This window comes from Lissotriton vulgaris, chromosome 11 (assembly GCF_964263255.1).
Source record: "Lissotriton vulgaris chromosome 11, aLisVul1.2, whole genome shotgun sequence".
NCBI lineage: Eukaryota > Metazoa > Chordata > Amphibia > Caudata > Salamandridae > Lissotriton > Lissotriton vulgaris.
Genome location: NC_141699.1, coordinates 511,576,846 through 511,597,169, shown reverse-complemented (window position 1 = coordinate 511,597,169; position 20,324 = coordinate 511,576,846). Strand labels below are relative to the sequence as shown.

General features: G+C 41.4%; 1 protein-coding gene across 1 annotated transcript in view; it reads left to right on the top strand.

The window, feature by feature from the left end:
• ADD2 (adducin 2) overlaps positions 1 to 20,115 on the top strand; it is a 440,390-nt gene extending 420,275 nt beyond the window's left edge. The window contains exon 15 of the mRNA XM_086943577.1: positions 19,296 to 20,115. Within this exon, the coding sequence (XP_086799703.1) occupies positions 19,296 to 19,615 (320 nt within the window). The 3' untranslated portion in view covers positions 19,616 to 20,115. The remainder of the gene's footprint in view (positions 1 to 19,295) is intronic.
• Positions 20,116 to 20,324: the final 209 nt, after the last annotated feature.

The following is a 20,324-nucleotide window of genomic DNA, read 5'->3' as shown; positions in this document are numbered from 1 at the left end:
ACTGTGTGTATGAGTGACTGTATGGGTTAGTGGGTGGATGTGTATGTAGACGTATGATTCACTGAGCGGGTATGTACTAACTGCTATTGGTGTGTCTATGGTTTCGATATTGGTAGTCTGTATTTTAGAGTGGGTGTATGAAAGGTTTTATTAGGGTGTGAGGATGTGCATCAGATGATCACATGGATGATGTCATCAGTGTTGTCATTTGAGATGTCATGAGTGATGTCACTGAGCATGTCATGAGTGATGTAATAGGTGACATCATCAGCAGTGCATTGCAGGGACGCAAGTTATAGTTAGCTCTACCAACTATAACAGCTGAATTTCTCTGGTTTTATATGAGTGAAATGTCAAACTAACTATAATGTCCCTGAAACCTATGTTTTTTTGTGTGAATTTTTAAGGTTTTTTAAATGCTCATTTCTAATCATAACGTCCCTGAAACCAATGGTTTTTTCAGTGAATTTCTAAGGTTTTTTAAATGCTAATTTCTAACTATAGCGTCCCTGAAACCTATGTTTTTTTCAGTGCATTTCAAAGGTTTTTTTAAATGCTAATTTCTAACTATAACATAGCAGTCAGGTTTGCAAAGTGGTGGAGAAAGGTGAGTGTGGCCTCCGAGCACCACTTACCAATCCCACTGTGTGGGATTTACTGGAGGTAATAGAAGGGGTAGTTTGCCCCCAACGTCAACCTTGGGGGTCAACTGCCCCTCCTATTACCTCCAGTAAGTCCCACACAGCAGGACTGCTAACTTCGCATACCAGGCCACGCTCCCTTCCTCCACCACTCTGCAAATGCACCCCCTGGCTCATTGTAAGTTGGGGAATTAATTCCCCTTGAATACTGAGGGTCCCTGAAGGCCAACTAACCCACCAGGTACCCCCAGTAAGCGTCACAGAGCTGGATTGCAGAGAGGTGGCCCTAGGCCACGCCCCTTTTACACCACTCTGTAAACACGACTCCTGGCTCACTGCTGCTCGGAGGATGAAGTCCACTTGTGTCCTGAGGTCCTCATGACACAAGAGGACTTCCTCGCCCCACCAGCAGTGTGCCAAAAGGCGTGTTTGCAGAGTGGTGTAAAAAGGGGCACGGCCTCGGACCACTTCTCTGCAATCCAGCTCTGTGGCACTTACTGGAGGTACCTGGTCGGCTAGATGGCCCCAGAGACCATCAGTATTCAAAGGGAATTAATTCCCCAACTTACAACACTCCAGGAGGTGCGCTTGCAGAGTGGTGCAGGGAGGGGCCGGGGCCTCTGGCGAGATGCCGGCTTTTAAAAAATATATATTTTGTAGTAGGGGGGCGTGTGTCTCCCCTTCTTTTAGAATTTTTGGGGCCCTGGGGATCCCATCCCCCAAGGCCTGACCCCTTTTTATTTAAAAAAAATTCCCCCAAAATCGAAAGGGGGACGTGTGTTCTACCTCACAAGGTCTATTTAGGCCCTGGAAACCCCATCCCCCGGGGCATGGCCAGACTTTTTTTTATATACATTTGGAGGGGGGCTTGTGACCCCTGTCCTCAGGCCAATTATGGCCCAGGGGACCCCATTCCCGGGGCTGGCCTTCTCCTTTTTTCCCCTTTATTTTAGGGAAGGGGGGCTGCGTGGCCCCCTTCCCTGGGTCACTATTGGGTCCAGGGACCCCGTCCCCCGGGGCTAGGCCATTATTTATTTTATTTTTTAGGCAAATTTCGGCCCCGGGGACCCCATCCCCCAGGGCCCGGCCATTCGTTTTTGTTTTTTTTAAAGGATGGGGCCGTCTGGGGACCCCTGGGGGGTCAGGGTGTTCCTACCCTGCCCGCTTTTTTTGTTTTTCAATGTCTCTTTCACCTTTTTCCTTCTCCCTCGGTTTAAAGCATAAGATGGCTGCCAATACTTCCTGGTTTGAAGTGTTAGCAGCCAATCTGAGGCAAGCTCGTGCTTGGGAGGGCTCAGCCAATCAGATCTCACAATCCTCAAATATCAATATCTGCAAATCTTTAAATATCTCAAAAACTACTGAACTGAATTACACTATTTAAAGGAAAGCGTGCTTTCTGGACCAAGAGCTTTCTCTCTGCCAAATTCGGTGTAATTCCGTTCAGCAGTTCAGGCTGTAGCCGTATCTAAAGTTTCCTATTGAAATTAACATCAAGAAAACATGTTTTGGGCCCCCCTTTGACGAATCACCCCGAAACTTTCAAGACAGGAGCTGGCCTGAGTGAATAATTAGTTTTGAAAGTTTAGTGAAGATTCATCAAAAGGCGTCAAAGTCATTGGCAAATCAAAAAACGCTTTTCCTATGGAAACTAGGTTCTAACTAGAACTACCTACTGGCAACCGCCAGTAGGTAAATATTAACCAAATAGATATATAATAATAATCAAATTTTCTTCAGGTAGTTGCCAGTAGGTAGTTATAGTTAGGACCATGTTACCATTGGAAAAGCGTTGACTTGCCTATAACTTTGGATCCTTTTGACAAATTTTCACAAAATGTTCCCCAAAAAGTGCCCCAGATATTTTGTTGTGCATGGCAAGTTTCACAGTGATTTGTCAAAGGGGGGGGTTAAAAAAAAAACAACGTGTGTTTCCCATGTTAATTCCCATAGAGTATTTAGACACGCCTGCAGCCCGGACCGCTGGATGGAGTTACCCCAAATTTGGCAGAAAGCTTGCTGTTGGTCCGCAGAGTGTGCTTTTCATTATTTGGCGTAAATCCACTCACTAGTTTGTGAGATATTATAGGAAATCCAAATCTGTATATCTGGGTGGAGCTTAAGCACATATCTCATGGTGAGATCTGATTAGCTGTCAGCACTTCAACCAGGAAGTGATGCAGCCATCTTAGGACCAATATACACAATAGCTCCCCTCTGAAATGCTTTGTAGTGAATGGCAGGTTGAGGGTCACAAAAAGGAAAACGTATACAAGAATTTTAGATGTAATATAAATTTGTTGCTTAGGTGATTTTACCCTGTGAAAAAACCTTCTGCTGGGATTTCAAGAATCATGTTTGAGAGAAAACAGTTTTCTCATGATTTTCCTGTAAAGGTTATAGAAGGTACACCAAAAGCTAAAAGGAGAGCATATTTTATGTAAATTTACACTGTTTCTTAGCCATATGAGAACGAAATCTGACACTCTCAGTAAAACATGTACTTCCAGCAGAAGTAGCCTGTCAGTTGATTCCCTTGTGTTCTACTCCAGCCTACCAGACTGGTCTAAAGAACAGCTAGAGTGCTAACAGTCTAAAACATTTAATTTAGAAAGGAACAAAATGAGGGGGTTCATGTCATTGATATTATGGTTAGTGCTGTAGAAGGTAAAATTAGGACACGTTTTAAGTGAGGTCTCAAATATCTGCCTGTTATACTTCAACAGGAACAGCCAGCCAGGTGATTCCCGTGTGTTCTACTACATCCTGCCAGAGTGTTCTAAAGAACAACAAGAGCACTAACAGTCTTACTTATGACAAAAGTGTGGCACACCAGAAGCCATCTTAATTGACTCAAACTGATAAAACGTAAAATATTTAATTTAGAAGGGAACAAAATGAGGGGTTTATTTTGACAGAGAAATTATGGTTAGTCTGTAGAAATAAAAATTGGGAGACGTTTTAAGTGAATTCTCAAATATCTTCCTCTTCTATTTCATTAAAATATTCTTCATGTTGACTGAAATATGCACGTTCACCACCAGCAGCAGTCTGCCAGTCAAGTCCCTGGTGATTAGTAGTTTCCTGCCGTGTTCTGATGAACACCCAGAGTATCCCAAGGTGGCCACCAGAGAGAAAAGAGCCCTAATATAGCACAAATATCACCCAAATGTAGTCCAAGTATACACAATATCAAAAGTGTGCATAACATTGTTTTTTTGCAGTTTTATATAGTGCAGACTTGACCCGAAGGTATTGGAGTGCTTTACAAGAGCATCAGTTACAGTACACAAGGACACATTCCTTTTGGGTTTTTGGCATGGGGAGATTAAGTGATTTGCCCAGAAGCACAGGATGTCAAGCTGATGCGGAAGAGTAGATCTGGTTCCTCAGGTGCAAAGTCCACAGCTCTGGCCGTAAGGCCACATTTTTTCCCCTAAATGCAACATATAATTTAGTGATCAACTGGATAAAAAATAATGAGATAGCAAATAATTAAAAAATAATTTTGTCACTATTTCAGAATTCAGAAAATATGTCCTCATTTTAGTTATTTAGAGTAGTAACCATAATTTCTAACGGAATAAGATCCTCTCATTTTTATAAGCAGTCAGACGTGCCACACTTTTGTAATGAATATAGACTGTTAGCAGTCTTGTTGTTCATCAGAATACTGTGGGGAGGCAGCTGTCAAGGGCACAGACTTGAATAATTGAGGGCAGGGAGGAGGGTGCAGAGTCGACAAGTTTACCATGCTGGGCAGATAGAAGGAGTAGTGGCAGCACAACGGACCATTGAGGGTAGGGGAAAGCGGGACAGGGGCAATAAACCAACCATGCAGTATAGGCAAGAGAGGCTGCGGCAATATAACAGACTATTGAGGGCAGAAGGAAGAGGCAGTACAAGCATACATGCCAACAAACCTGATTCAGGCAAGAAACTCCTGGGGCAGATTTACAAGCCCCTTGCGACACTTTTATGTCGCTGTTGCGCCACTTTGTGACGCAGTGGCGGCGAAAACAATGCGCCACTTTGAGAGTAATTTAAAATGTGGCGCATCTAGGCAGATGCGTCACGTTGTAAAACCCTGCGCCACATGAAACTTGCATCAGGTTTGATGTGGGCGTTCTGTCGCAGGGTGGGTGTTCCCTCGCAGTAAAGCCCAGTAAAACTGAGGCAGTGAAATCTACAAGATTTCACGGAGTCAGTTTTACGACGCTGCTGCGTCAAATCCTTACGCCTGCTTGAAGCAGACGTAAGGAGTGATGCACCACTTTGAGTATGGGTGGCCCCTGTGCATTGTAGGAGTTGCGTCGCGCTTGCGACGCGACTCCAGCAATGCGCCACCCATACGCCACAAGATGCGTCACGCATCTTCCCTTCCTTGCACCATGGTGCGCTGCATTGTAAATGCGGCGCATCTGTGGTGGCGGAAGGAGGAAACTGCATGACGCATCTGTTCTGGCACATCCCTGCTGATTTGCAGAGATGCGCCAGAACATGTAAATATGCCCCCAGATGTTTTAAGCTCAAAATGATTTGATTTTGTCTCCTGGCTAATAAACTCCTCTTTTTCAATGTAAATCAATGAGGAAAATCAATTCCTTGGGTATTTTTTCCCCTTCAAAATCTCCCTCTTACAAAGTTCAAAATGTTAGCAAGTATGGTACATTGGATCACTGAGGGCAGGAGGAATGTGGTAGGGACATGGACTTTGATAACAGAGGGCAGGAGGGAGATGAGCAGAGGCACCAAACTGACCCTACAAGGCAGGCATTGGGGTTGCAGCAGCACAATACACCACACTAGTCAAGTGGAACAGCAGTGCAGCACAACGGACCATGGAAAGCAATAGGGAGGGGACAGGACCATGCACGCTGACAACAGAGAGCAGAGGGAAAAGATGCAAGGGCAGCAAGCTGAACATACCGTACAGACAGGAGGAGCAGATGCAGCATACCAGACAATGAAGGTCAGGAGGGTAGTGGTTGGGGCATGAGAACAGAACAGACAAGGCAGAAGGGAGGGGGTAGGGGCCTGCACATTGAAAATTGAGGGCATGGGGAAGGGGCAGGGCTGGAGCAGCAAGCTGCACATGGAGGACAAAAGGGATGGGTAGGGGCTGGACACAGGCAAGAGAGGGCAGGAGAAGGAGCTTCACAGCAGAGCACATCGGGTAGGCAGGAGTAGGAGTTGCAGCGCAACAGAGCATAGAGGGCAGAAGGGAGTGGCAGAAAAATTAACCATACAGGACATGACGGAGGGGATAGAGGCATGGAACTCGAACAGACAGAGTGGAAGTGGCAGGGACAGGCAGTAGTCATCGGATCATGCTAAGCAGGTGGGAGGTGTAGTGGCAGCTCAACACTCAGAGTAGATAGGAGGTTCAATTGAGATGTCATCAGTGATGTCACTAACCATGTCATGAGTGATGTAATATGTGAGGTCATAAGAAGTGCATTACGGGGTTGTAAGTTAAAGTTAGTGCAGGTAACCCCCCCACAACATCAGCACTGGGAGACAGGTATGGAACACTACAGACTCGTTGAAAAAGAGATTTACAAAGGCAGAGGGTTCCCGAGGAAATTCAACATTATCTAGGGCGGCTGGGATATGGGGGATCACTTAGGTAGGGTAGGACTGATGTGGGCAGCGGGCGAGAGCTTTATAGTTCAATCGCAATGGAACTGGGACATGGGGGGTGGGAGATAATGCTGGATACTGGGGTGACTGGTGACTGTTGAGTGTGGTCTATGTTATGTAATGACGTATTTTGTGTGCGTTATCATATATAAATAGTAACCGTATATTCTAAAAAAAAAGTGTTAATTATTACTTAACGCCCCACCCTAACTAAATTGAATCAGTATTACAAAACGTACATATTTATCAATTAACTAATTAATAAAGCAATAATTGTTAATTATTACTTAAATTCCCTCCCTATATTCCTACAAACCCAATATAACTAAAATATAAAGTTATTACACAGTTTACATAATTAATAATTAAATAAATAATTAATGCTACATTAATAATTAATCATTACTTAATTAACTTCCCATCCTGTACCCTTACAAACCCAGGAGCCTGCACCTAAAATATAGCATAAAAAATATTGCACATTTTACATATTTAATAATAAAGTAAATTATTAGTTCATTATTACTTCATTAACTTCCCACCCTATACCCCTACAAATATAGCAACCCTCTTCAACACTATAAATTACTTTTATTAATTAAATTAAAATTAAATCTCTTAAAATTACTAACTATATTTAAAAATATTAACAATTATACAAACAATAATGACCCATTAAATTAAAATACAAAACTAAAACACATTGAGATAATTTTTTATTTTTATTTTTTACAACTATTTTATTGAAAATGATATTAACGTGGATACTGTTAACAGCGATATTACTTACCCGAAGAGAATGATATTACTGACAAAAATATTTCTCAGTCACAATATTTTTGTACCACAATATTTTTTTCCGATATTTCTGTCTCCCAATACTTGCAACTCAATAGTTTGTCTAAATACCCTTGGTTCTATAAGTTTAAAAAACAACTCCTAGGAAGTCTCTCTAATGAAGGAGTTTCATCTCACTTTTAGGATGTTTCAGTATAAACTTTAACCCTTAGTAACATAGTTGTGCCGTTGTACATTCGGGTCCTGGAATGTGTTGAGTAAATGGCATTTCCCTATTGCCAGACCTTGCGGTAATATTAGGTTCTCAATTTACTCTTTCACTGGTGTCAAGATGTAACTAATGTACACCAAGAGAAGGTGTGATAAACTAATCTGTAGCCCTACTGGTTCTAAAACATTGTGGATAGTTTACTGTATTTCAATTAGTTTCAGAAATCTTTGGGGATTAGAAAAATGCCTTCAATATAATATTTGTAATCCCAACATTTATTTAATCTCCATCATTGTAGGAATATAAACAAAAAATTCAAAAGGTCTTTTGCTGATGAACGATATTTACCCAGTTCACACACACTAGGGTGTTTGTAACGTTCAACAGATCAGGTGGCGGTTTCACAGCTGTTTCCTTATATCTCTCAGAGGACATAGATGTCACTGCATGGGGTGAGAGTTTACATTGAAAGATTATTACTGAGTGACCAGAGTGCTCCACCTGCGTGGGCACATTAGATAGAATACAAGGAGTTAATGAAAAGATACCAACGAGTGTGAGACCTTGAGTGTGAGAGCTTTCCTCATTCAAAAACACTGTAGGGCCCATATGTCATTTTCTAGCCAATTAAAGTCTTCTGGTGCTACTAGACAACAGGCCTTGAAGAGGAGAAATTATTATCTGCAAAAGCAGCACCAGAACCAGGTGGTCTTGATTTTGAATGGAAATCAAGAGTCTCTAATAATAAATATTAACACCTTAGCAGCGTCGAACGTTCAGCACCCAGTGCTGAACGTTCGAATAACGAGCGCTGGCCTGTCGGCTAACGGTCGTTCGCAGCACTGGGGCGGTAGCGATGCCGTCGGTCGACGGCAGCGCTTAAGGGGTTAATAATAATAGTTACATTTATAAAGCGCCTGGTTACACTGAGCCAGTATGTCCCCGCGCTGCAGTGGCAGTAAAAAACAGTAGCGCCTATCACACAGGTTTAGGACGCAGGGAAAAGGTAGGTCTTCAAACCTTTCCGAAAAATCGTTTCGGAGTGCTCCAAACGGAGTGTCTGCGGGAGCGAATTCCACAATTGGGCAGCTAAGTATCAAAACGATCACCCACCCATCCTGGCTCTCTTAACTTTGGGGACATGTACAATGCCTTTCCCGCAGGACCTTATATGCCTGGTCGGTACATAGGGTATAAGAAGAGTGTGAAGATATGAGGGGCCCTTTCTTTGTAAGATCCGATGACTCACGCATAAGGCCTTGAACTTAACCCTCTCCCTAATGTGGAGCCAGTGCAGAAAAGCCAGCGCACCAGTCGCTGAGGCCCTTTTAGAGAGCCTGAGAACTAGTTTAGCCAGTGCATTCTGAATGCATTGTAGGTGCTGCGCCCAAATATAAAAGGTTGCCATAGTCCAAGCGAGGTGTTACCATGGCGTGGACCAGTATCTTTCTAGATGCAGTGACATGGCAGTGGTTATATATTCATGATTACTGAACCTAGAAGATTCCATTTCCTTACATTACTACAAATTGTTTTCCTTTCCACATGCCCACATGCATTATTGTTCTTTTTCAGCTCATTCTTCACCAACTGTGTATTTTCCAGCTTAACACTTTACCAACTTTTCATTCACAGCCTTAAGACACTGATCAATTAATTCTACCTCTGGCCATTTTAATGGCTTTCTGGAAACTCAGAATAGGTTTGACTCATAACTTCTCTTGTAATTTTGAGTTTGCAGGATTCAACATTATGTGGTCTATGATATACCCCTTCCCACCCAATGCTAGTAAGCATACAAGGCTAAATGTTTGTATAATCTTTTTGTTGCCATTTTTCCATTCTCTTTGGGATTGGCAAATATCTAAACATACTGCCTCTGTTCCCCCTCGGGTGTCTAGCAGCAAGGCCACTTTCCTGTCATCTGAAAATTTCCCTCTGTAACCCCCCCCCCCCCCCCCCCCCCCCCAACATCAGGACTGGGAGACAGGTATGGAACACTGCAGACTTGTTGAGAAAGAGATCTACAAAGGCAGAGGGTTCCCAAGGAAATTCAACATTGTCTAGGGCGGCTGGGATCGGTGGGATCACTTAGGTAGGGCAGTGACAGGGTAGGGCTAATGTGGGCAGCTGGCGAGAGCTTTATAGTTCACTCGCAATGGAACTGGGACATGGGAGGTGGGAGATAATGCTGGATACTGGGGTGACTGGTGAACGGGGTCTATGTTATGTTATGACGTGTTTTGTGTGCGTTATCATATATAAACAGTAACCGTATATTCTAAAAATAAGTGTTAATTATTACTTAACGCCCCACCCTAACTAAAATGAATCAGTATTACATAATGTACATAATTATCAATTAACTAATTAATAAAGCAATAATTGTTAATTATTACTTAAATTCCCACCCTATATTCCTACAAACCCAACATCCCACATCTAAAATATAACTAAAATATAAAGTTATTAAACAGTTTACATAATTAATAATCAATTACATAATTAATACTACATTAATAATTAAACATTACTTAATTAACTTCCCATCCTGTTCCCTTACAAACTTAGGAGCCTGCACCTAAAATATAGCAACAAAAAAAGTTACACAATTTACATATTTAATTAAATTATTAGTTCATTATTACTTCATTAACTTCCCACCCTATACCCCTACAAATATAGCAACCCGCTTCAACACTACAAATTACTTTTATTAATTACATTAAAATTAAATCTCTTAAAATTACAAACTATATACTAACTGTATCTGCCATGAGGTACACCCAGAACATATTGTTCCAATGGCCCCACGGTATTGTGAGTTTTCTTTATAGCTGAAGGACAACTGTGCACTGTTGAGCTAATCATCGCAGTTGGCACTAGCTTCTTTCTGCTAACTATGCACAGCAATGCCCCACTAGGCCACACAGGATTCATTAAGGTAGGCTTAGCAACTCCTGGATGTTCACAAATTCATTTGGGATGATCTTAAAAGTTTATCTACCACATGTCTTATGTGGCTATGGCAAGATAGTGTCTAACTCAGTCGCTGCTTCTCCTGCGAAGCATTAGTGGGACAGTGAGAAGGGGGATAACGGGGGAGGGGGGTTTAAAACAAATAAATAAAAGAAGTTTATTTACCTGCTGGCCGGCCACAGTCCTCTCCGTCCTCTCCATCCTCTTCCTGGCTTCTGTTTGAACAGGAAGTTCCCAAGCTCCCCATAGCCAATCACAATGCTGCTTTGCAGCATTGTGATTGGGCTTAACCTCGTGGTTTGGCACTCAGATGGGGAAGGGGAGCCTGGGCATGTTTTCCACGAGGCTGTAATTCAGCCTGGGTGGAGAACATGCAAAGTGTGCATGAATGTTTGGACAGCCCCAGAGTGCCGGCCTAACATTCATTCACACTTAGGTGGGTGCCACTTCTCCTCTCCAGCACTGCCCAGCCTAGCCCCGCCCTACAAAACTGCATCAGCACAGAAAAATAAGAAAATACCATTGCGTTATTATAATTTTATCTATCCTTTTTTGCCGACCTGAAAGGCCGTGGAGCGGAGGAGCTGCCCCATGTCCATCTCCAACTTTGATACTATAGACACTCATGTAATGCACTGTGTTTCCGTGGACACACACACACATACATATACACGTTATACAGAGCCTTCTTAGGGTACAAAAAAGTGCTGCTGCAGGTTTTCTTTTTTAGCTTTAAATGCTCACATCTAGACATATTTTCAGGGCCTCGGGTGCTAGTTGAAATGTATGCAAATCATAATTAAACAATCATTTGCAATGCAATAGGCCTCGCATTAGGAACGTTATAGCTATTGGTATTGTAAATGACAATTTTTTTATTTACGTGTTGGTTTTGAAAATAGCAAAATTATCAGCTTTGTCATTTACAATGCCAATAGTAAACTTTCACAAATGGGACACCTATAGCATTTGTAATACAATATGTGTTGCATTTATGTGACTTAGATATTGATATTACAAATAACAATGGCTTTTAATTTTTTTAAATAATTAATACTTAAATAAAAGTTATTGTAATTTATAATGGCAATAGCTTAAACTTTTGTAAATAACTTTTGTGTAGATTATGTTCAGTGTATTTTATTGTTACAAATCCAAGAACAGAAGTGAAATATTAACATCTTTTGGTGACATTTGTAACAAAGCTTGAAACATTGAGAGAACATATTTGAACCAGTTGTTGTTGAATGGTTGCACAGATTGATGCTGTGGTGGTGCTGAGTGATATTGTGGTGGAGACGTTCAGTGATGCTGTGGTAGCGCATAGTGATGTTGTGGTGCCCCTGAGTGATGCGGTGGTGGTGCTGAGTGATTCTGTGGTGATGCGATAGATAGATAGAGGGAGGGCGATAGATAGCTAGAGGGAGGGCGATAGATAGATAGACAGATAGATAGAGTGAGGGCGATAGATGCATAGGGTGAGGGGGATAGATAGAGTGAAGGCGATAGATAGATAGATAGATAGATAGATAGATAGATAGATAGATAGATAGATAGATAGATAGATTGAGGGCGATAGATAGATAGAATGAGGGGCGATAGACAGAGTGAGGGCGATAGATAGAGTGAGGGCGATAGATAGATAGATAGATAGATAGATAGATAGATAGATAGATAGAGTGAGGGCGATAGATAGATAGACAGATAGATAGACAGATAGATAGATAGAGTGAGGGAGATAGATAGATAGATAGATAGATAGATAGATAGATAGATAGATAGATAGATAGATAGATAGATAGATAGATAGATAGATAGAGTGAGGGCAATAGATAGTGAGGCCGATAGATAGATATATTGATAGAGTGAGGGGCGATAGATAGAGTGAGGGCGATAGATAGATAGAGTGAGGGCGATAGATAGATATATTGATAGAGTGAGGGGCGATAGATAGAGTGAGGGGCGATAGATAGAGTGAGGGCGATAGATAGATAGAGCCATGGAGAGGGAGGCGATTGAGCTTAAAAAACCTCTTGTTAGTGCACATTATTTACTGTCCAAGACACCATCGATAGAGCCGTATTTACAGATAGTTACAAGGCCTTTCCACCGCATTTTATTGACAAAATTTAGGTTTAATTTATTGCATTATGTTTTGGGAGTTTTTGAAGGGTGGAGTAAGCCTGAGGATACGGCACTTTGTAAATGCGATGATATGTCTATACAGGATACAATGCACTTTACTTTCTTTTGCGGATATTATTACGAGAGCAGGTCAAAAAATGTTAAACCCCTGTTAAGGTGTTCAGGGGATTGCCCAAGCGAGGCTTGCTTTATTATATTTACAGTTGCTTGATACTCCCTGGGTAATTTTTTATGTGGCTAGTTATTTGGTTGCTGCTATTCGTGCAAAGAAGTTAAGATGTATAAATAATGTTGCTGGTATGGATATTTTGTGCCCATGATCACTCCTACTGAATCTCTATTGAGGATACGTTACTTCTTCTCCACAATTTCATCTACCTCATGGTCTTAAAGTATGCCCTCTGATAAATTTTTAATACACTGTTAATGACGATTTTCTAAAAACTTTATGATGTTTTTACAGAGTATAATGAATGAAATTTTGTATCTTTGTGTGTACTTTGTATGATTTTAAATAATCGAATAAAGTGGTATTGACTTGACTTGATAGATAGAGTGAGGGCGATAGATAGATAGATAGTGAGGGTGATAGATATATAAATAGATACATATATAGATATATAGATAGATAGATTAATAGATAGATAGATAGATAGACTAATTATGTGGCGTGTAATTATGTGGCACTGAGTGGTATTTGGAGTGTATGTTGCATTGAGTGCAGTGTAATTATGTGGCGTGTAATTATGTGGCACTTTGTTGTATTTGGAGTGTATGTTGCATTGAGTGCTGTGTAATTATGTGGCGTGTAATTATGTGGCATTGAGTAGTATTTGGAGTGTATGTTGCATTGAGTGCAGTGTAATTATGTGGCACTGAGTGGTATTTGGAGTGTATGTTGCGTTGAGCGCAGTGTAATTATGTAACATATAATTATGTGGTACTGACTGGTATTGTCTGGAGTTTTTGTTGTATACAGTAGAGTGTAATTATGTGGCGTGTAATTATGTGGCACTGAGTGGTATTGCTTGGAGTGTATGTTGCATTGAGTGTAGTGTAATTATGCGGCGTGTAATTATGTGGCACTGTGTGGCATTTGGAGTGTATGTTGCATTGAGTGCAGTGTAATTATGTGGCATGTAATTGTGTGGCACTGAGTGGTATTTGGAGTGTATGCTGCATGTAGTGCAGTGTAATTATGTGGCATGTAATTATGTGGCTCTAAGTGGTATTTGAAGTGTATGTTTCATTGAGCGCAGTGTAATTATATGGCGTGTAATTATGTGGCACTGAGTGGTATTTGGAGTGTATGTTGCGTTGAGCGCAGTGTAATTATGTAGCATATAATTATGTGGTACTGAGTGGTATTGTCTGGAATGTTTGTTGTATACAGTAGAGTGTAATTATGTGGCGTGTAATTATGTGGCTCTGAGTGGTATTTGCAGTGTATGTTGCATTGAGAGCTGTGAAATTATTTGACGTGTAATTACGTGACACTGAGTGGGATTTGGAGTGTATGTTGCATTGAGTGCAGTGTAATTATGTGGCATGTAATTATGTGGCTCTAAGTAGTATTTGAAGTGTATGTTTCATTGAGCGCAGTGTAATTATGTGGCGTGTAATTATGTGGCACTGAGTGGTATTTGGAGTGTATGTTGCATTGAGTGCAGTGTAATTATGGGGCGTTTAATTGTGTGGCACTGAGTGGTATTTGGAGTGTATGTTGCGTTGAGCGCTGTGTAAATATGTGGCATATAATTATGTAGCACTGAGTGGTATTTGAAGTGTATGTTGCATTGAGTGCAGTGTAATTATGTGGCATATAATTATGTGGCACTGAGTGGTATTATGAGGAGTGTATGTTGTATTCAGCTGAGTGTAATTGTGTGGTGTGTAATTATGTGGCCCTGAGTGGTATTTGGAGTGTATATTGCATTGAGTGCAGTGTAATTATGTGGCATGTAATTATGTGGCACTGTGTGGTATTTGGAGTGTATGTTGCATTTAGTGCAGTGTAATTATTTGGCACTGAGTGGTATTTGGAGTGTATGTTGCATTGAGTGCAGTGTAATTATGTGGCATGTAATTATGTGGGTCTGATTGGTATTTGAAGTTTATGTTACATTGAGCGCAGGTACTTATGTGGCATGTAATTATATGTCACTGAGTGGTATTTGGAGTGTATGTTGCATTGAGTGTAGAGTAACTATGTGGTGTGTAATTATGTGGCACTGAGTGGTATTTGGAGTTTATGTTGCATTGAGTGCAGTGTATTTATGTGGCAAGTAATTATGTGGCACTGAGTGGTATTTGGAGTGTATGTTGCATGGAGTGCAGTGTAATTATGTGGCATGTAATTATGTGGCACTGAGTGGTATTTGGATTGTATGTTGCGTTGAGCGCAGTGTAATTATGTAGCATATAATTATGTGGTACTCAGTGGTATTGTCTGGAGTTTTTTGTTGTATACAGTAGAGTGTAATTATGTGGGGTGTAATTATGTGGCACTGAGTGGTATTGCTTGGAGTGTATGTTGCATTGAGTGTAGTGTAATTATGCGGCGTGTAATTATGTGGCACTGAGTGGTATTTAGAGTGTAGGTTGCATTGAGTGCAGTGTACTTATGTGGCATGTAACAATGTGGTACTGAGTGGTATTTGGAGTGTATGTTGCATTGAGTGCAGTGTAAATATGTGGCGTGTAACTATGTGACACTGAGTGGTATTTGGAGTGTATTGTCCATTGAGTGCATTGTCATTATGTGGCGTGTAATTATGTGGCACTGAGTGGTATTTGGAGTGTATGTTGCATTGAGTGCAGTGTATATATGTGGCATGTAGTTATGTGGCACTGAGTGGTATTTGGAGTGTATGTTGCATGGAGTGCAGTGTAATTATGTGGCATGTAATTATGTGGCACTGGGTGGTATTTGGAGTGTATGTTGCGTTGAGCGCAGTATAATTATGTAGCATTTATTTATGTGGTACTGAGTGGTATTGTCTGTAGTGTTTGTTGTATACAGTAGAGTGTAATTATGTGGCGTGTAATTATGTGGCACTGAGTGGTATTGCTTGGAGTGTATATTGCATTGAATGTAGTGTAGTTATGCGGCGTGTAATTATGTGGCACTGAGTGGTATTTGGAGTGTATTTTGCATTGAGTACAGTGTAAATATGTGGCGTGTAACTATCTGGAACTGAGTGGTATTTTTAGTGTATGATGCATTGAGTGCAGTGTAATTATGTGGGTGTAATTATGTGGCATAGAGTGGTATTTGGAGTGTAGGTTGCATTGTGTGCAGTGTAAATATGTAGCATATAATTATGTGGCACTGAGTGGTATTTGGAGTGTATGTTGCATTGAGTGCAGTGTAATTATGTGTTGTGTAATTATGTGCTCTAAGTGGTATTTGGAGTCTGTGTTGCATTGAGCACAGTGTAATTTTGTAGCATATAATTATGTGGCACTGAGTGGTATTATGAGGAGTGTATGGTGTATTCAGTAGAGTGTATTTGAGTGGTATTGTTTGGAGTGTATGTTGCATTGTAATTATGTAGCATATAATTATGTGGCACTGCGTGGTATTGTGTCGAGTGTGTGTTGCATTTAGTAGAGTGTAATTCTGTGGTGTGTAATTATGTGGCACTGAGTGGTATTTGGAGTGTATGTTGCGTTGAGCGCAGTGTAATTATGTAGCATATAATTATGTGGCACTGAGTGGTATTGTGTGGAGTGTGTGTTGCATTCAGTAGAGTGTAATTATGTGGCATGTAATTATGTGGCATTGAGTCGTATTTGGAGGGTATATTGCATTGAGTGCAGTGACATTATGTCGTGTGTAACTATGTGGCACTAAGTGGTATTTGGAGTTAATGTTGCATTGAGTGCAGTGTAATTATGTGGCGTGTAATGTGGCACTGACTGGTATTTGGAGTGTATGTTGCATTGCGTGCAGTTTAATCATGTGGCGTGTAATTATGTGGCACTGAGTGGTATTTGGAGTGTATGTTGCATTCAGTAGAGTGTAATTGTGTGGCTTGTAATTATGTGGCACTGATTGGTATTGTTTGGAGTGTATGTTGCATTGAGTGCAGTGTATTTATGTAGCATATAATTATGTGGCACTGAGTGGTATTGTGTGGAGTGTGTGTTGCATTCAGTAGAGTGTCATTATGTGGCACTGAGTGGTATTTGGAGTGTACGTTGCATTGAGTGCAGTGTAATTATGTGGCGTGTAATTATGTGGCACTGAGTGGTATTTGGAGTGTATGTTACATTGAGTGCAGTGTAAATATGTGGCGTGTTATTATGTGACACTGAGTGGTATTTGGAGTGTATGTTGCATTGAGTGCAGTATAATTATATGGTGTGTAATTATGTGACACTGAGTGGTATTTGGAGTGTATGTTGCATTTAGTGCAGTGTAATTATGTGCCACTGAGTGGTATTTGGAGTGTATGTTGCATTGAGCGCAGTGTAATTATGTGGCATGTAACTATGTGGCACTGAGTTTTATTTGGAGTCTATGTTGCATTGAGTGCAGTGTAATTTCGTGGCATGTAATTATGTGGCACTGAGTGGTATTTGGAGTGTATGTTGCATTGAGTGCAGTGTAATTATGTGGCGTGTAATTATGTGGCACTGAGTGGTATTTGTAGTGTACGTTGCATTGAGTGGTGTCTAATTATGTGGCGTGTAATTATGTGACACTGAGTGGTATTTGGGGTGTATGTTGTGTTGAGCGCAGTCTAATTATGTGGCATGTACTTATGTGGCACTGAGTGCTATTGTTTGAAGTGTATGTGCATTGAGTGCTGTGTAATTATGTAGCATATCAGTATGTGGCACTGAGTGGTATTGTGTGGAATGTGTATTGCATTTAGTAGAGTGATATTATGTGGTGTTTAATTATGTGGCACTGAGTGGTATTTGGAGTGTATGTTGCGTTGAGCGCAGTGTAAATATTTAGCATATAATTGTGTGACGTGTAATTATGTGGCACTGACTGGTATTTTTTGGAGTGTATGTTGCCTTGTAATTATGTAGCATATAATTATAAGGCACTGAGTGGTATTGGGTGGAGTGTGTGTTGCATTCAGTAGAGTGTAATTGTGTGGCATGTAATTATGTGGCACTGAGTGGTATTGTTTGGAGTTTATGTTGCATTGAGTGCAGTGTAATTATGTAGCATATAATTATAAGGCACTGAGTGGTATTGTGTGGAGTGTGTGTTGCATTCAGTAGAGTGTAATTGTGTGGTGTGCAATTATATGGCATTGAGTGGTATTTGGATTGTATGTTGCATTGAGTGCAGTGTATGTGGCCTAAAGTTGTTTGTGGGCTCAGTGTGTCTGGCCTAAAGTAGTGCGAGTGTGCAGTGTCTTAGTGCGCTGTGTGTGAGTGCGCAGTGTGTGAGTGCGCAGTGTATGTGGCCTAAAATAGTGTGAGGGCACAGTGTATGACTGCACAGTGTGTGAGTGAGCAGTGTGTGAGTGTGCAGTGTGTCTAAGTGTCAGTATAATGTACATGGTGCTCATGTAAATCACTCCAGTGCTTTCAGATGGGGGGACAGGGGTGCAGTGTGTGAGGGTGCAGTGTGTGTAAGGGTGCAGAGTGTGTGAGGGTGCAGAGTGTGTGAGGATGCAGAGTGTGTGAGGGCGCAGTGTGAGAGCGCAGTGTGTGTGGCCTAAAGTAGTGTGAGGGCGCAGTGTGTGTGGCCTAAAGTAGTGTGAGGGCACAGTGTGTGTGGACTAAAGTAGTGTGAGGCCGCAGTGTGTGTGTGGCCTAAAGTAGTATGAGTGCGCAGTGTGTGAGTGTGCAGTGTGAGTGCGCAGTGTGTGAGTGTGCAGTGTGTGTGGCCGAAAGTAGTGTGAGGCACAGTGTGTGAGTGCACAGTGTGTGAGTGCGCAGTGTGTAAGTGTGCAGTGTGTCTAAGTGTCAGTATAATGTACATGGTGCTCATGTAAATCACTTCAGTGCCTTCAGGTACACGAGTGAGGAAACTTGACATGGCTGAAGCAGGGGGCTGAGTAAAGCAGAGCACGGAAAAGGATGTGGTGGGTTAAAAAAACCATGGCGGCAACCAGGTCAGAAACTGGGTTCAATTCTCGGCATTGCCTCGGGTCAAATGCAGCTGGGGCGTTGTCTGTAAACAACAAGCTCTGAGGGGGGCAGGGGAGCAAAGTCCTTTGAACTGTAAACCAGCATGAGTGCGGAGAGAGGTTCACAGGCTGCCAAATGGTGTGCGATGTGCATGCGCCCGCACACATGCACTGTAGGGCAATCCGTCTGGAAAAGCCTTTGGGAATTTTTTTTAAAGCTCCTACTTAATATCTCGCCAAGCATTGCTAACGCAATGGCTTAGGCGAGACCTAAAAAGCACTTATTCATCTGCATAGCTGTGGTGCCAACAAGTGTTTCCAGCTCAGCAGATGTATGTAGCTTCATCCTCCACAGCAACCATGAGCACAACTGTCCCAAACCACAGTGGTAGGATATGAATATGTGGGTGCATCACCTCTTATATACAGTTCACCTGTGTGGATAGTCTTTTTTAGTGTGGTTCTTCAAGTGGGCCACTTGCGACTGAATGTTGCGTGTGCCACATGGCTCTTATAGTTGCTGATGCTTTCCATGATATCACATCGATTTTACCACTGTTAAGAGGCTACCCCATGCAGAATAATACACAGTTTACACAATACACACACCACAGTACAGGATTCCTCTGGGTGCCTCAGTTGCAGGTAACTGGTTACCTGGATCTGAGGCGCATGTTGGAATTTGGATACAAGTCGTTTACAATGACCAAGCTAAGAAGTTTAAAATTGTCATTGATAAGAGATTTCCTACTTTCACATTATTTCTTTTTAATTTAGAAGGTGCTCAGAAGACTGAAGAAACCACGGTGCCTGCTGATTCCAATACTGCCGCAGAGAGCGCATTGACTACGGTGCTAGAGAATGGTAAAGAAGAAAGCCAGACTACATGTGATGACACCATTGGTTCCAACCAGACGCCGGCCAGTTTAGGGACGGACACTGAATCCACCAAAGACAAAACAGAGTCTGTAACCAGTGGCCCTTTGTCGCCAGAAGGTTCTCCATCAAAATCCCCATCGAAAAAGAAAAAGAAATTTCGCACTCCCTCATTCCTGAAAAAAGGAAAAAAGAAAGAGAAGGAAAAACCTGAATCCTAAATCCCCACCCATATTTTATTTCTAGTAAAATTGTTGTGACCACAGAAATTGTTTACATTAGTAACACTGTATTCAGCCTTTCTTTCCGTCATGGATTATGTTTTAGAAACAAGTGAAGGGATAACTAAAAGTAATGCTTCCATAATCCAATTCAGAGATTTTCTAAAGAAATCAGAGTGCAAATGCCTGTACTCTTTTTGGCAGTGCAGTTTCTAACGTTAATTATATTTTACTATGCACTTCGGGATGAAAGGAAATGGTATCATACCACGGACACTGTCATCCATTTTTGTATTTTGAGCACCATACACTTTCATTCAGAAATGTGCAGATCAGTGTACTCCTAAAGTGCTTGTTGAGGCCTCAACATAAAAAGCCAGAAACCAGAATGTGCTGTGATGGGAATCATTAAACTCTGCAGCTGGACCTAGACCGAGCAGATTACTACATGCAAATTGAAATAATGTAGTTTATTAAAGCGGAGCAGCTCGTTTTATACACTTATGTTGATATTTCTGTAGTTTAAGCTTAATTTACCTGTACACTCTGCTATTAACATTTGATATCATGCATCTCTACGACAACCAAAGTATTCTAATGGTTCTATCATTGTGAATCAAGTGAGAAACTATTTAATCTGCTGAACTATCTGAGAGATAGTCTAAAAAAAGACACAGCATTCCTTTGGGTCCACTGGCCCCTTTCAGTA